This window comes from Otolemur garnettii, unplaced genomic scaffold (genome assembly GCF_000181295.1).
Source record: "Otolemur garnettii isolate 467f Iridium unplaced genomic scaffold, OtoGar3 scaffold00022, whole genome shotgun sequence".
Lineage (NCBI taxonomy): Eukaryota > Metazoa > Chordata > Mammalia > Primates > Galagidae > Otolemur > Otolemur garnettii.
The window spans coordinates 9,364,506-9,381,994 of NW_003852417.1; the positions used below are offsets into that span (position 1 = coordinate 9,364,506).

General features: G+C 37.3%; 1 protein-coding gene and 1 pseudogene across 4 annotated transcripts in view; one reads left to right on the forward strand and one right to left on the reverse strand.

Annotated features, from left to right (window-relative positions):
• Nucleotides 1-2,128: 2,128 nt before the first annotated feature.
• SMC6 (structural maintenance of chromosomes 6) overlaps nucleotides 2,129-17,489 on the reverse strand; it is an 84,100-nt gene continuing 68,739 nt past the window's right edge. For all 4 annotated transcript variants that reach the window (XM_023511861.1, XM_003787408.3, XM_023511860.1 and 1 more), the window contains exons 25-28: nucleotides 15,939-16,044; nucleotides 5,345-5,497; nucleotides 3,151-3,248; nucleotides 2,129-2,341 (exon numbers count right to left, since the gene is read on the reverse strand). In XM_023511861.1, the coding sequence (XP_023367629.1) occupies nucleotides 2,233-2,341; nucleotides 3,151-3,248; nucleotides 5,345-5,497; nucleotides 15,939-16,044 (466 nt within the window). In that variant the 3' untranslated portion in view covers nucleotides 2,129-2,232. The remainder of the gene's footprint in view (nucleotides 2,342-3,150; nucleotides 3,249-5,344; nucleotides 5,498-15,938; nucleotides 16,045-17,489) is intronic.
• Nucleotides 5,564-9,603, forward strand: LOC111724352 (annotated as a pseudogene).

The following is a 17,489-nucleotide window of genomic DNA, read 5'->3' on the forward strand; positions in this document are numbered from 1 at the left end:
ATGAAGATAGGCCAAAAAAAAAAAAAAAAAAAAAAGCACTGGGAAATGGGAAAAACGAAAACTTAGAAAATATTTAAGCAGGTGATGCCTGAATCTTTTGTGATGATTTATCAATTTGAGTAACTGTATTATTTATACTCTGTTTTTACCAAAACTTATCACATTGCTACTTTAAGAATGATTTTAATCATTGCCATCCCAAAGATTTGAGAAGGTAGGATTTAAGATCCAAGTAGGCCTTTCTTCCTTGTTTCCTGGGTCTTCTTTCAGTCATAGCTGCACTGAGGATGAATTACGGGCTGAAGAGCTGCCTGCCTGCACGGTATCTGCAGTCACCACTCCTAAAGACGATCAAATTAGTCAGTGAGTATAACCTTCCCCAATCCACGAAACCATGACCTTAATACATAGAAATTTTAAGTTTTATTTTTAGAAGTTACATGTATTTTAAAAGAACAATTTCTTCTTATTCTTGTTATTCTAGTATTACTGCTACTTAGAACATTAAATAAAAATATTTTTGCTTATAATAGATGAAACCAAAACTTTGTGAGGTTAAAGCAATGAATAATCTTCAATTCAACAAGAGGTTCTTGGATACCTGAGGCTTGTACTTTCCATTCTGTATGAAGAAGCACAACATTCAAAACTATCACAAGGATTTAGACACTGAAGTTCCTTCGCTAAAAAAAAAAATTGATCCATCTGGTATATTCTACTTTTTAATTTGAAAAAGCACTATATTAAAACTTACAAATGTCAATTAAAAATTAGACTTTGTATGGTCAGTAGGAGATATTAAAACATTCAGTACACCTTTTCCTCTTCCTGTAAATTCTTAGATAAGAAAGCACAAATTTTTGGACTTCTCATTTGGGAAATGATCTCAATTTAAGACTAAATTAGACTCCTCCCCCCACCACAAACAAAACCTAGTTTTTCTCAATAACTACAGAAGTGGTTCCTGCTCTTAACATGCTACTTTTCTTAAAATATTTCCTTTTCAATTCCATAAATATGTATTCTAATATTTACTGCTAATATAAGGAATGCTTCCTGTTGATAGCCAGAGAGTTTTTTTTAAAAGTTTAGCATGAATCCTTGTATCAAACAGAGAATACAGGAAATAATACTATTCATGTATCCTTAAAAAAAGTTCAATATTCTCTATTTGACCATTGGGTGTATCTTCTAATTGATGTCAGCTCACCACCACCAGTTTGGCCTTGGACTCCTGCAGCCACTAGCTACTTTCCTGTTTTTTGAGGAGCCATGCTCCACCCCCAATTTTCCCAGCCTTGTCTGCACAGTCCCTCTGGCCGGTGTCCTCTCTCAGTACAGCCGCATTCCCTACATGTAAACTGAGGGCTTTTAAACCAGGTGAGTGTGCTGTAGGTCAGGGTGAAAGCTGCACCATGATCCAATTCTGATTCTGAGCTGGGTGGGGTTAGAGGCTCTGAGCTGGGTGGGGGACAGTTCAAGGACTGAGAAAAAAGTGTGTCAGACTTGGCAGTGTTGCAGTTCTCCATATAGACAGCATCTTAAATTTGATAAACTACAACAGTTAAAAGTTATAGCCCAAATCTATATTTGTACTTTGGGGTTAAAAATTACCTGCAGGCAAGAATTTTGCCTCAAGCATTCACAGTTCTATATGGGTCCCTCATCAATAATAAGCAGAAAATGCACAGTGAACCAGTCCCTGTCCATAGAGACCTCCCTTGCACCACCCTCTGCAATGAGAAATTCCTCCTTTCTTGTATTATTGACAATTTAACTATAGAATGAAATATTCTGGAAAAGCAAAACTAAATATAATCAGGTGTTCAAACTTTTATTTTCTTACAAAATACTATAGAAATGAACTCAAACTAAACAGATATATATACATGTACATATGTACAAAATTTGGTTCTGAAAAAGAATCTAGAAAAGTGGATGGTAAAAAACAAAACAAAATAAAACAAAAAATCTCAAGAAGATTTAAAACCAGTACTATGAAATCGATTTTCTTAAAGGAAAGTAATAGTTTTATAATAGTTTTTTAAATCGCTGGTTGTAGTTAGTTTTCTAGGCTTATTTATACATTTGATTGTGGTCAGATATATAAAGGAGTTTCTTTAATTTTAGAATATCTCCAGTCTTATTTTATTATGTCAAAAAGTCTAAGATCTTTTTCCCTTCACAAATCTTTCAATGTGAGGACAGAGCATGTTAAATTACACATCAACTTTAGTCGTCGTCTTCTCCTTGGGTAAGAGGTCTGAAAGGCAATGTAGTTTGTCCTCTCTCAGGATCGGACATTCGAAGTATTCTTATCAATTTGCTTGAAGGAAGTGAGCTAGAGGAAACAAACTTAATTATTCAAATTTCTAGGAATGTTTTTATTAATTAAAAAAAATTCTACTACTTCATGAAAATATAAATGTAAATGGTTGTTACTAAGAGTGCGACATGTCTAATATCTAGAGTTCTAGGAGAAATATTATTTGCAATAAGAAAATACTGTCTTCATTTTTACACTATATCCCACAGGTTTTCAGTTTGGAGGAAAAGAAAATGAAAGAGAGATATATATCAACTGTTTTTAATTCTTGTTCTTATCTAGCAAGGAAGGAGTTACTTGAATATTCCCAATTGCAAATTTAAATCTCCATATTGATCACATGACCACTTTAGAGCCAGAGTATCGACTCTAAGCAACACAGTGCCTAACACATTGCAGGTCCTCAGTAAATGATGACTGACAGCAGAGCAGAGCTCTTTATTTAGAAAGACTGGTATGTGTAAGACATCAAGAAAAGAGACATGAATTGTTTCTTCAGTCTGAACAGAATTACTAAATTACTTCATATTAGTTGGTCATGATAACCACAAAGGAGCAGATTCAAAATAAAAATAGTAACAAGTCAGTAATCATATTCCAATCAACTTGTTTAAGTCATCCAAGGGAAATGATGCAAGTAAAACTTTGAGTATCTAGAAAAGGAAAAAGCCACCTTAAATCTCCTGAACTAGCAGTATAGAAGCTAGTTTTCCTTTTCATCAGTCATTTACATATCTGTATTATAAAAATGAAAAATTATGAAAGATTTCTTTCCTCTTTGTATTTTTGATACATATATGTCATAGAAAGTTTTAAAAAGTTACCTCATGCTTTGAGGAGTAAGCAAGATAAACTGTCTAAAACGCTGGGAATCTGCCATTTTCAGTATCATGTCCATGGCAATTCTTCTATTAACCATATCCTGGAGAACAAAGGCAAAAGTCAGTATTGCCATTGTGTAAATCACATTTCTGTAAAAACAGCATTTTGCTGGCTGATGTAACCCCTGGATCTTCATCCACGCATTACCCGTTACCTTTTCTATGACACCCAAGGAGTTTATATAGGAAAAAATAATATCAGAAACTATTAGGGGACAATAAGTAAACAAATAATCTTCCAAATAATTTCTATAAAGTATTTATATGTATGGCCCCCCTCTTTTAAATAGATGTAGCAATTAAAATAATTTTAAAAATATTCAAAGACAACTAAATGTTACCAAATGAATCTAATTTTACAGTAATGGTTAATCACTCAGGGTAATGGCAACAAAAATATCTAGTTGCAAATTCATTAAGTCTCTCAAATTTTCCCTCAGTGATTCAGGTGTTCTTAAAAGGCTGCCCCTCCCCAACGCCTCTGTAATTTGTACAACATAAACCAATTTGAATTTACACAGAAATTTCTCAAATGAATCTTTAAAATAAGTTGGATGGCACATCAGAGTATAGAAAAAGAAAAATGCATAATTATGAGAAGTTTTTCAATTAAATAAATTAAAACTGTCCTTGTATTTTCTGATTTAAATAATAATAAAATTAAAAAAATTTTTTTTCTCCACCCTCTTGAAAATTCCTGAAAGTTAAAATCATAAACAAATGAATATATTTTTAAAGGTCTTATCTGAAACTATATGGTGGCAATACAGCCAGATGGCTTAGGACAAGGACTTTGGAGTCAAGTGCAGATCCTCATCCTTGCTACATGGATTGATCAATGGCTCTGACTATAAAAATTCCATCAGGCATATCCGCCCTACGAGGCATATTATTTAATAACAAAGCTGCTAATGCATCACACATTATTTGTTCCCCTTGGATTAGCTCTCAGAACTTGGAAACATTCTTTTGAATAATTTCACTGGGGTAAAGTGCCATTCTGGTTTAGAAGCTCTTAAGTTTCTGAAAGGCAAAAAAACCTGTTTAGAATGAAATTGGACATAATGGGTAGTAAGAATAAATAATGATTCTGGACAAAAACACTGCATGGAGAGAATAATTATCTTCTATGACTATAACTGGCTTTGGAGACAATTCTCAGAGGAATTTTTAACCCATCTTCAGTGATGGTATCAAAGGAAAAAACTAATACTCAAGAACTGTACAGCACTTAAAAGTATAAATTCTGATTTGTGAATAAGCATTTACTAAATATTTCTTATGGGCTAGGAATCAGAGACATAAATACGATTAAGACACAGTTGATAATCTCAAAAAGTTCATAATCTGGAAGGAGATTCAGACAAAAATATTGCAATATAATGAAAAGTAATAAAATATTATATAAGGTATCTTATAATAAAAATATAAACACAATTCATTTTATGAATTGATATAAGGTGGGGCCAAGGAAGCCCTGAGAAATTCCTACCCCTGCCTGAAATGGTATGGTAGTCATGGAAGGCTCATAAAGGTGACATCTGAACCAAGTCTTGGAAGATAAGTGGGACACACAACGCAAGAGGGCACATTAGGCAGACATACTATGGGTGGAAAATAATCCAAAAGCTGAAAAAGTAAACAGATACTAGAAAGAGTCTCAAAGCATTGATTCCATATACAATAATTAACCATTGAAGGGTTTTACGTAGGTGAGTGACCATAATCTCATCTATTTAGAAATATAAACTTGACAAAACGGTGGAGGACAGAGTGAAGAAGCAGCTGGATGACAGTCTGGGAGTCTGGATGAGAGTCTACTGCCCTAAGATCTCAGTGAGGAAGAAGAGGGCACACACTAAAGAGAGGTCTTAAAAGAAAAGCAGAGATCCGACTTTAAAACGGAAGAATCACAGATTAATTACAGTCTTTGAAGTTAGGTGACTGGGTTGGTAACAAAAGCTTACCCTCAATCAAGGTAGGAATTCAAGAAAAGAAAGAGATGTGAGAGGAGGACGGCTTCACTCTTAGGCCTACCGGTTTGAGATCCTGGTGTTTACAGAAAGATTTGCTTCCTTTCAAACTGTGTATTTTACACAAACCAACAAAAACTAGAGAACTTAAAATGTGACAATACCATGTAGACATCAAATTCGTCCAGGCATCTGAAAGGAGACTCGGCAATGGACCACAGGGAAAGAATAAAGCACACCGTGGAAAAGGAACGTTCGCCTCCAGACAAGGCTCTCATGTCATTGAAGGCGGCTTTATTTCCTTCTCCAGGTTGAACCTTGAAGAGAATGAGTTGACAAGAACAAAAACTAAGTATGAAAAAAGTCTGATTAAATTTTTCACAATGCAGGTAAAGAAAGAATGGGTTTACAGTAAAAAATGAATAAGAATAAAATGTCTGGCTGGGTGCGGTGGCTCACGCCTGTAATCCTAGCACTCTGGGAGGCTGAGGTAGAAGGATGGCTTGAACTCAGGAGCTGAAGACCAGCCTGAGCAAGGGCAAGATCCCATCTCCACTAAAAATAGAAAAACTAGCTGGGCATTGTGGCAGGTGCCTATAGTCCCTGCTACTTGGCAGGCTCAGAGGATTCCCTTGAACCTAAGAGTCTGAGGTTGCTGTGAGCTGATTCCACAGCAGTCAACCAGGGTGACAGAGTGACGACAGTCTGTCTCAAAATAAATAAATAAATCAATAAATGATTTGTGATATGGAAATGACATCCATGCCCTTCAAAATACAGATGGACATAAAAATCATGTGCAATTTATTATGTTCAACTACTTTAAATTGCACATGAACCTTATGTGCAGTCTGTATTTTACAGTAATAGATATCTGTGTAAAAGTGGTTTTTGTTTTAATGCAAGAGAATCAAACTGAAAATTTTTTCTCACCATAACTGAATCTAACATACTAAAATCCCAAAGGCCTAAAGATTATGTATACTAGTCAAACATTTTGATCAAAATAAATAAATTAGTTCTGAATTTCAAACACTAAAAGCACTTATACAAATTTTTTGTTACTTAAATTACAGTGACATCTAGTGGTTAAGTTGCTTTAAAAATAATTTTGAATGTCAAAGGATAAAGAACCAACTTGAAAAGGCTTACACTGGCCAAAGAACAAATTGAAACTTCACAAAAATTCTTCTTTACTAAGGGTCCAGGCGAACAATACAAAGTCAATTAATAAAATTAATAACACACCTCTCACACAATTTCCTATGAAGATAATATGAAGTAATATTAGGAAGGATTCCATTTCATTTGGACAGAATTCCAGAGATACACATATGCATAAAAGTGGAAAAAACAGCACCACCAATTTTCTATCAAATAGGACATAGCTCCCAATATTACAATTCACTATTTCCAAAATTATGTTGTTCTCAAGTGAGCATTCACTAATCTTTTAATATTCTAAGGGTTTTGAAATTCTGAATTTAAACATATACTGACATTTTATATGTACCATCTATAAGTCTGAATCCTCTATAAAAACCCAAATGAGAAGAGCATTAACATAAGCAATAAAAAAAAAAAAACCCAACCAACCAAACAGAAATCCCCAAATAAAAGAACTTGCAAACTACATTTTGTGTCAACCTAATAAAGGCCTACGTAAATTACGGAGATCTTTTTCTTTTATTTTTTTGAGACAGAGTCTCAGTATGTCACCCTCAGTAGAGTACTGTGGTGTCACAGCTCACAGCAACCTCAAACTCTTGGGCTTAAGTGATTCTCTTATCTCAGCCTCTCAAGTAGCTGGGACTACAGGTGCTCACCACAATGCCCAGCTACTTTTCTGTTACAATTGTCATTGTTGCTTAGCTGGCTAGGGCCAGCTTCCAACCCGCCAGCCTCAGTGTATGTGGCTGGCACCGTTAACCACTGTGTATGGGTGCCGAGCCAATTACGGAGATCTTTTATCGCGCATCCATTACTAACTCCTCATAAGACTCCAGTGTCAAGTTAATTAGTAAAATAAAAATCTGATACTTAAAAGATTCTTAAAGCAATAAATAGTATTTTGAATAACAGGGATGATAACATCAGAAATCTTGCTTGAATTATCCTGCACAGTTAGCTCTGGGAATTATTCAAGCACTTCCAATATTTTCATTTCCCTTTCATTTTTATTACAATTTATATACAATTTATATACAGTAAAGAACACAAACTTTTAGTATATGGCTCAAATAATATTTATGCACACACCCCTGGGTAACCACCACTGAGATCAAGCAAACTCTGTTATTACCATCCATCAAAGGATAACCAATATTCTGACTTCAATCACTGTGGCCTTTTATCAGTTTCTGAACTTCACATGTACATTCAGTATGTATATACATACTATATATACATTCCTGTGAGTGGTTTCTTTCACTTACCACTGTCAGGTCACCTAGGTTTATCCGTTTGACTCTAGGTAGACTTTGGAGTTGCTCAGTTTGGGGCCATTATGAATAAAGCACCTATGAACATTTTTAAATACATCTTTTTGAGGACATAAGGACTAATTTTTCTGGGGTTTGTGCTCAAGAGTGTAATTGTGAATTTGAGGAGCTGCCTAACGCAGGGGTTGTGCGAGTGCTGAGTCTAAAGGACAGTGAGCAAATCGAGTCTTCAATAATCTGGGAGAAAGACTCCTGGGGAGATTTGAGGTGCAGCTTTAGGAGGGGGGGACTAGGAGCCGCTAGACTTTTTTTCCTCCTTTCTCAGTGGCACGGAATCCAAATTAATTGGATCTCATTCACTGGGGAGGTACAAAACTGCCTGGGCAGCTTTACTCAGAGATTAACAGACACGAAGAGCCAGCGGCTGCAGCCGGCTGCAGAGGGAACCGCCAGCTTTACTTCAGTCTTGCCTTCCCCAACCGCTAGCCTCGGCTTGGGTAAGGCGAGGCAGAACTAAACTCTGGGGGGCTTCGCGCGGTGCACTCAGCCTACGCCTGCCCTCTCCGCAGCTCAACCCTCATAACAGATATGCTCAGACCCGTGCCCTTCGCGTCCGAAATGGCGATTAGCTAAGGTGGCGTGGCTCTACAAGCAGGTGGAGCTGGGCAACCGAGCGGTTGCCGCTGATGGACTGCCAGCTACAGGAGCTGTACGTGGTCGCACAGAGCCGGCCACCAACGTAGCCATGCCGAGCATCATGCTGCGGCGTCTGCAGAAAGGCAATCTGCCCGTGTGTGCTCTTCCCGCGCGCTGAGGACCGGGACTGGGACTGCTTCACTCGGCGCTGCGGCACCAACGCGGTGGTAACTCTACGACTAGAGTAGCAGCGACAGGACCAAGAATACTCGTGGCAGCGAGTCGGTGCTCAAGCTGCTATTAAAAGAAGCTCAAGGATGACGGCTGCCAGGCATTCTACCTTGAAGGTGACTTCAGTAAATTCCAGCTGAGTTTGCCCCGCACTGCGAGACTAATTCAGACGGCTACTGCAGCAGTAGCTCGTCGCTGTTGCCAGTGCTGAGGCTCCGGACCTGCGGATCAGCTCTGACTCATCCTTGGACATTGAGTCCGACCTTGTCAGAGACCCCAATAGCACAACAGATTCCGATGGCAGCCTGCTGTCCAACAGCCAACCTTCCTTCCCCATGGAGATCTTGCCCTTGGGCTATGCCAAGGACTCCACCAACTTGGACGTTCTGGAGGAGTTCCGCATCAAGTACATCTTGAATGTCGCCCCTAATTTGCTGAATCTCTTTGAGGATGAGGGAGAGTTTAAATACAAGCAAATCCCTATCTCGGATCACTGGAACCAAAACCTGTCCGTTTTCCCTGAGGCCATTTCTTTCATAGATGAAGCTGGGGAGTTACGGGCATGACCGTGGCGTCTTGGTGCATTGCTTGGCTGGCATTAGCCGCTGAGTCGCTGTGACTGTGGCGCACCTCATGCAGAAGCTGAATCCATCGATGAACGTTGCCTAAGACATTGTTAAGAAGTCTAGCATCTCCCCTAACTTCAGCTTCATGGGCCAGCTACTGGACTTCGAGAGGACGCTAGGACTCAGCAGCCCCTGTTAACCGGGTTCCATCACAGCAGCCCTATTTTACCACCCCCTCCAACCAGAACGCCTACCAGGTGGACTCCCTGCAATCCACATGAAAGGCCCCAGCCCTTCCTCACTAGGATATGTCCGTTTCTTCAGCAGTTTCTCTTGGCAGCATCAGCTGGGCTACTTTCTTTATCTGTGGCCCCAGAGGTCAAAATGACACCAGCTGTCTGTATCAGACAAGATTACCAAGTGTGGAATTGGTTATTACAAAGAAAGATTTGCTCCATTCTCTTTGGAAGAACAGGACATGCTGTATAGATTCTGGAACTGACTATATATTGTCTTCAGTAAAGACTGATTCAATTTTGCATATAGAGGAGCCAAAGAGAGATGTCAGCTCTGGATTTTGTAGTTATCAGTTTAGAAGAAAAATCTGATACCCTATTCAATTATTATAAATATTTGATCTTAAGTCACTTAACAGCATTTGTTTGAATTGTGCTTTGTTTTTTTCTTTGGTGGGTTTAAAAGAAATTATCCAAAGGGCAAAAGAGCAGTTTGCCACTTCTTAACACACAAAAATGGAAAATTTTGCTCTTTTCTAATCCAAAGGGTCTATTTGCAGCATGTTTGATATTACAATTCTGAGGACATCTTCCTGGGCACGGTTATTACTAAGCCCTTGTTATGGTGCAGTCTTTTAGTCTCCTTCATGTATCTTCCTCATGATTCTTCCTTCTTAATGTAGTTTGACTGTGCTTTACCTTTGTAAATATTTTTGGCTCATGATGTCTCAAAGGGGGACATCTTGGAAAGACACCAAATCATGGGCTTTTTTTTTTTTTTAAACTTCAGCTGTGCTAAACAGTTAATTAACTCTGTATAAAATTCTTCAGGGAGTATCACCTAAATGCAATACTATGGGTTGGTTTTTTTCCTTTTTAAAGAAAAATCTATATAAAACTGGAAGTGTGTGTGAGCATGGGTACCCATTTGATAGATGAAATGCATATGATTGTGAAGGAAGGAGCGTTACACTGCTCCATTACGTTCGTAGTGTAAAGTTTTGAGCTGGAATTTATAATAAGAATGTAAAATTTTAAGTTATTAATAAATAACTATTTTGGCTACTGAAAAAAAAAAAGTGTGGAATTGCGGGCTGGGCACAGTGGCTCACGCCTTTAATCCTAACACTCTGGGAGGTCAGTGTGCATGGATTGCTTGAGCTCAGGAGTTTGAGACCCATCCTGAACAAGAGTAAGACCCCCTCTTTACTAAAAAAAATAGCTGGATGATGTGGCAGGCTTGACTGTAGTCCCAGCTACTTGGGAGGCTGAGGCAAGAGGGTTGCTTGAGCCCAAGAGTTTGAGGTTGATGAAAGCTGTGACACCACGGCACTCTACCAAGGGCAACAAAGTGAGACTCGGTTTCAAAACAAAACAAAAAAAGAGTGGAACTGCTTTACCAGACACTAAGAGGTTTCCAAACTGGTTCTATCAAATTATACTCCCTCCAGAAATGTAACAGAGTTCTAATGCCACATCCTCACCAAAGAAGCAAGGTATCACCAATCTTGTTTATTTCGGTCATCTTAATAGAGTGTGAAAGTAACTCGCTGTGGAAACATCTGTATCTCTCTGATGACTTGCAATTCTGAGTACTTTTTCAGGTGCTTCTTCATCATTTGAATATCTTAATTTATAAAGTTCTTGTTAAGTCTTTTAACCATTATTAAATATGCTGTCTGTCTCTTTAATATTTACTATTCTGTAAAATTCTAGATGTAAGTCCTTTGTTGTATATAAGCACTGCGAATATCTTTCCTCAATTAATGAATTCTCTATTTTACTAAAGTCCAAGTTACTAATCTTTTATTTTGAGTAGGTTATTGCTTTTTGTGTCTTGTTTTACAATCTACATTCTCTTCTAGAAGTTTACTGTTTTACATTTTGGTCTCTGATCAATGCCTAAATTAATTTTGTACATAATGTAATAAGGTAGGAGGGCAATCAAAGTTTATTTGCTATTTATTTACTAAAAGAAATATCAAACAATTTGAACCTAGCACCATTCTTAAGAAGACCACCCTTTTTCCAAAAGCTTGTAGTACCGTCTCTGTCACTAATCAGGTAACTGTGTATGTGGTCTGCCGCTATTCTGTCTCATTGCTATTATACATTTGTCTTCTATTCTCTAATTTCTGCTCTTAAATCTACCTGACTTTATCACTGGCTTTTCTTTTTCTGGCTTCCTGATAGAAGATCATTAATGGTGAGCCTTCCTTTTTTTCTTTTTTTACACAAATATATGGATTTAGAGCTACAAATTCCCTTCTAAGAAATCCTATAGTAGTATCCTACAAGTTTTAATCATCTGGGAAATTTTAGGTTAACTTTTATTATTCCTAATTTCACTTGATTTTATGATATATTCTGTGACATCAATTTGAAATACGTTGAGATTTGTTTTATGGTTAAGAACACGGGTCTATTTAGATACATGTTTCACATACACTTCAAAACAATCTGACATAGTTCTAGGTAGTGTTCTATAGTGCTGCTAATTAGTTCAATTGGGTTAATTCTGTAATTTGAATTTTCTATTGCCTTACTGACTTTTTTTTTGTTGTTGTTGCCCTCTGTAGAGTGCTGTGGTGTCACACAGCTCACAGCAACCTCCAACTCCTGGGCTTAGGCGATTCTCTTGCCTCAGCCTCCCAAGTAGCTGGGACTACAGGCGCCCGCTACAACACCTGGCTATTTTTTTTGTTGCAGTTTGGCCAGGGCTGGGTTTAAACCCACCACCCTCGGTATATGGGCCCAGCACCCTACCAGCTGAGCCACAGGCACCGCCTTAGCCTTACTTTTTTTTTTGGAGATAGAGTCTCACTTTATCACCCTTGGTAGAGTGCTGTAGTGTCACAGCTCACAGCAACCTCCAAGTCCTGGGCTTAGGAGAGTCTCTTGCCTCAGCCTCCTGAGTAGCCGGGACTATAGGCATCCGCCACAATGTCCAGCTATTTTTTTGTTGCAGTTTGGCCAGGGCCAGGTTTGCCACCCTCGGTATATGGAGCCAGTGCCCTACTCACTGAGCCACAGGTGCCACCCTGCCTTACTGACTTTTAATCTGATTGTTCCATCAGTTGCTGGGAAGTCTGTTAAAATTTCCAACTATTAATATAATTGTCAATTCTACTTTGCTTTTTTGTTTCCTGACTTTTATTATTTTGAAGCTACTATTGGCATTACTTCCAAAAAAAGTATAAGAACTTGACAACAGTTTAATTCTATGTGCTCCTATTCCCTCTTTGTGCTACTGTCATATATTTAACAACTTCTGAACCACCCAATATACTATTATTGCTATGATATTAATTAATTAATTTTGAGACAGTCTCACTTTGTTGCCCCTGGTAGAGTGTATGGCGTCATAGCTCACAGCAACCTCAAACTCTTGGGCTGAAGCGATTCTCTTGTCTCAGCCTCCCACGCAGCTGAGACTACAGGTGCCCATCACAACACCTGAATATTTTTAGAAATAGGGTCTCTGGCTCAGGCTGGTCTCGAGCCTGTGAGCTCAGGCAATCCAGCCACCTTGGCCTCCCAGAGTGGTAGGATTACAGGCATGAACCAGCACTATTATTGCTATTTTAGACAAAGTTTCTATTCACTCACATATTTACTTTTTGTAGTATTCTCTGTTCTTTCTGCAATTCCATGTTTCCATCTGTGATCATTTTTCTTTCAACTGAAAATGTTCTCTAGTATTTTTTGTGGGCCAAGTATAGTGAAGAATCTTTTTCAGCTTTTACCTATTGGAAAAGCTAAGACGTTTCATGTTCTTTTTTGAAAGATAGTTTCACTAGTTGTAGAATTCTAGATTGCAGTTTAAAAAAAAATGCCTTTAGCACCTTTAAGTCTGTCATGTAACCTTTTATCATCCATAATTTCTGTTAAAGAGTTTGCCTTCACTTTTATTGTTCCTCCTTGGAAAGTATTGTGTATTGTTTTTTTTTTTTTGCAGTTTTTGGCCGGGCCTGGGTTTGAACCCGCCACCTCCAGCCTATGGGGCCAGTGCCCTACTCCTTTGAGCTATAGGTGTTGCCATTCTTGCTACTTCTAAGGTTATTTGCTTTTGGTTTTCAGCTATTTGACAACCTTATGTGTTTTTCTTCCTATTTATCTTACTTGGAGTTTGCTAAGGTTTCTGAATCTAGCCTGATGTATTTCAGAATTGAAAATTCTAAGTCATTTTCTCTTCAAATACTCTTTCTGCCCACACTGTTCTATCCTACAGGGACTCCAACTATGCTTACACTAAACTGACTAATTGTGTCCCTCTTAATCTCAAACTGTTTGATGTTTTCTGTTATTAAGCTGCTCAATTTAGATATTTCCTTCTGACCTGCCTTTGAGTTCTGCTCATTTCTTTCCCTATTGTACTCACTTAAAGTTCATCCAAGGAGTTCTTAATTTCAGATATCGTACTTTTTAAGTTTTATAATACCCACTGATTGTTCTGGTAGATTCCAACTCTATGTTGAAACTATGGATTTCAATTCTAAGCTAAAACTGTATCTTTTTGTCCACTGTGTTTATAGTTAACTTTATTTTCTTTAACATATTAATTATGGTTAAATTATTAATTTGCTATCTCTTATAACTATCATCTGTGAGCCTGGCTCCATTTCCTAGTTTAACAAAATTATCAGTTACATTTCCATGCTTCTCCACATATCTGAAAATTTTTAAAGCTTTCAGGTGAATATACACAATACATATTTTAAGTGTACAATCTGATAAGTCCTCTCATTTTGTTTTAGCTATTTCAGATGCTCTGTTATTTCCACATGAATTTTGGAATCAGCTATTCTCCAACAAAGCCTGATGGCACTTTGATAGGAATTGTGTTGAATCTATAGATCAATATGGGAAGAAGTGAATCCTAATGATACTGATGCTTCTGACCCATAAACACCACATACTTCTCCAATTTATTTAGGTCTGCTTTAATTTCTTAGCATTTCTTTTTAGTTTTCAGTATACAGGTTTTGTATACCTTTTGTCAGATTTTCCCTAAGTATTTTATATTTCTGATGCTAATATTAATAGTATTTTAAAAAATTTCTTATCATTTGTTCTAAGTATACAGAAATAGAATTCAATTTTGCATATTGATCATATCAGCAAAATTACTAAGTTGCACTTAATAGTTTTAGTAGCTCTTTTTGTATATTCCATCAGATTTTCTGCTAGATAACTGTGTTATTTATGAATAAGAGAATTTCCAATATGCATGTTTTTTAGTTCTTTTTCTTGACCTAAACTGCATTGGTTAGAACCTCTAATAACATGTACAATGCCGAACAGAAATAGCAAACATGGGCATGACTGCCTTGTTCTTGATTGTACTCTCAGTCATTATGATTGATATTTTCCACAAAAGAAAATGGAGGTACCAGGTGATATAACAACATTTCACCAAAGAGGAGCTCTTTTTCCTTCTATTAGGTTGCAGGTTCTGTAGGGCTGGGCTGGAGTTGCGTTTTACCTTTTACTCATCCCTGTTCCTTAGACCAGCTGTGTACAACATCAGAACTCAGGTAGTGATTAATTTAAATATTAGTTAGGTATTTAGCACCTCTCAAATTTCTACTCTGTCTTGCCAGCTGTCTACTACCACCCAAATTCAGAACTGGCAAATGCTACCAAGGACATATCCAGCAATGTCAGCTTACCATGGACAGGCTCCCGACCCCTGGAATTCATCTAGTCATTGTTGCTTCTACAGCTCTCCAATGTCTTTCAAAATAGAATTTTTGTAATTTCCTTGGCTTTCTCATAGTTTGCAGTGAGAATAAACCACCAGGACATACTACCTCCCTACCAACAAGCACAATTCCTTCCAATGCCTTCAAATCTATATTTTTAAATAGTGGACTCAAAGCAGCAGAAGCAACTTTGGGAGGAGGGGGAATGGTGGTAAGGAGGATCTACCAATGACTTACCAGTAAAAATTTAAAAAAAGGCAAAGTTAACTTTCTGATATATTTAAAATGCAGAGGTTTCAAACAACAAAAATGTTCCAAACATTTAACATTTATTGTAAGTATTAAAGTGAAGAGATAAAATTTATGGCAACTAAGAGTAGTAAGCAACTATGTGAACCCCAGATTATCTCAAGTAGGTGGCAGCTCTTGACTTCCTGACTACACAAATTTTAATGTTATATGGCTAAACCATGGCCCTCTTTTAACACCTGTGACTACAAAGAATCCATAGTTGTATAAAACCCACAGAGGTGAATGTGATAGCTTTGTTTATTGAAAAGAAGCTAGATCTAGGGATAATTTCAGAAGTAAATAGTACAAACACAATTATGTGGGGTAGAACACTCTTGGCTTCCTAAAGTGACACCACAGACTATGGACTTTCCATAACGTTCCACATAATTTAAAATGCTGTGTCAATCTAAAAAAAGTAATTAATGGAGTGGAAAGACAAGGTAAACACTCATCTGAAAAAATAATTAAACTAGCAGCTTTACTCAATAGGGTCAATTCAATCTGCAATGAATTTAGCAAATACTACCCTTAACTTTAAAATAAGTTCTTTCTTCCAAAGACAAAAGGTTAAATCTTATCGATGTTTCATCAAGGGAAAAGAAAGCAGTAGCTAATTCTCAATGAAGATGTAAAGAACTGAGATACTTACTGATATAGTAAGAGTTTCATTCTTGTGGTCAAAATTCATTTTTCCACAATAGGCCCGCTGAGATAGTAAGTTGTCAAAGTACAATTTGCATCGTAAAGTTAAACACCTTGAAATAAAAAAATTGCGCACATTAAAACATAAAGATAAAAACTGTATATTGTGCATGATCTAAGCATGTGAGGAGCCCAGATGCAAATACACCAAAATGTCAACACTGGCTGCACATTTAATGGTGGTAGGTTTTAGGTAATGTTTCTGCTTGTTTGTATGTTTGTTTGTGTCCTTACATTTATTTTTACTAGTTCATTTACTTTTATAATAAATATCTATAAAATGAATAATCATCCCACATTTAATATACCCTATCATACCAGTCAATATTTAGGAATGTATCAACAATCAACTAATTAATGTAGGGCATTACTCTAATAGATAAGACAGCTATCTTGTCCTCGAGAAGATTAAGCTCTAGCAGTTACAAGATTAATGGATAAACTATGTATTCTTTTGTCTGTCTCCTCCCAACTTCTGAGTAGCATAAAGGCTAAGGGCAATCTCTTAATCTCTGTGTGCCTAAAATGCCTTACATACTGCTTGGCACAAGGTAAAGTCTATCATTCCTTCTCTAATTATTAGATGGCATTCTACTATAAGGAAGAATTTTTCCCTCTTCCTCAATTTTTTATTTACTTATCTACCTTCCTTTTATTATGATGTAGCTAGAGATTCATATTGTATTCACTGGGTCCATTTTCAATTTATTCATACCACGTATGACTGTCCTTATTTATTGTGATCCTCAACAGTCTCAGATTTTCCCAGTGGGCTCCCCTTCAAGCTAGCTCTTGTGTCCTTTTATCAAGATTCCACATTCTTCTTTTTTTTGGGGGGAGGGGGGGATTGTCCTTCCTTTCTTTCTGGCATAGCAAGAAGCTCATCTGTACCCTCCCTGCTAGCTTTAGAATCACATTATTTCTCCATGGAGCCCTGGTTCCTTTTAGAGAATGATATTTAGAAAGTGAGATCTGGTCACTAGCTATTTTGCTTACCATCTTTGCTCCTTAGTAAGTCTAAGGCTTGTTTTGGAGTAACTATGATTTGACTCTTTTTCCTCCTATTTCCCTCTCTAAACTGGATAAATTCCCATACAAGAAAACACTGGTAGTCTGAGTTTGCTTTTGCTGCCACAGTAACCACTGCTAGCTGGTTGTCAGAGTTTTCTGTTAACTTTTCTTTCTTTTAACACTGATATGAATTCTTTAGTTGCTTCTATTTATGGCATATCTGAAAAAGACTGTTATTATAAGATGGCAACATTCTGTAAAGACATAAATTATTTTAAAAATTTGATTATTTTTATTCTCCTTCTACGAGTTGCTGAAGAGTGGGATGGCTGTGGCATTGTCTTAAAATAAGACAACAATGAAGTTTGCCACATCACTCAACTCTTCCTAGTATTAAAGATTTCTCTATAATATGCACTGTTGCGGCTCGGCGCCTATAGCTCAACTGGCTAAGGCGCCAGCCACGTACACCTAAGGTAGCGGGTTC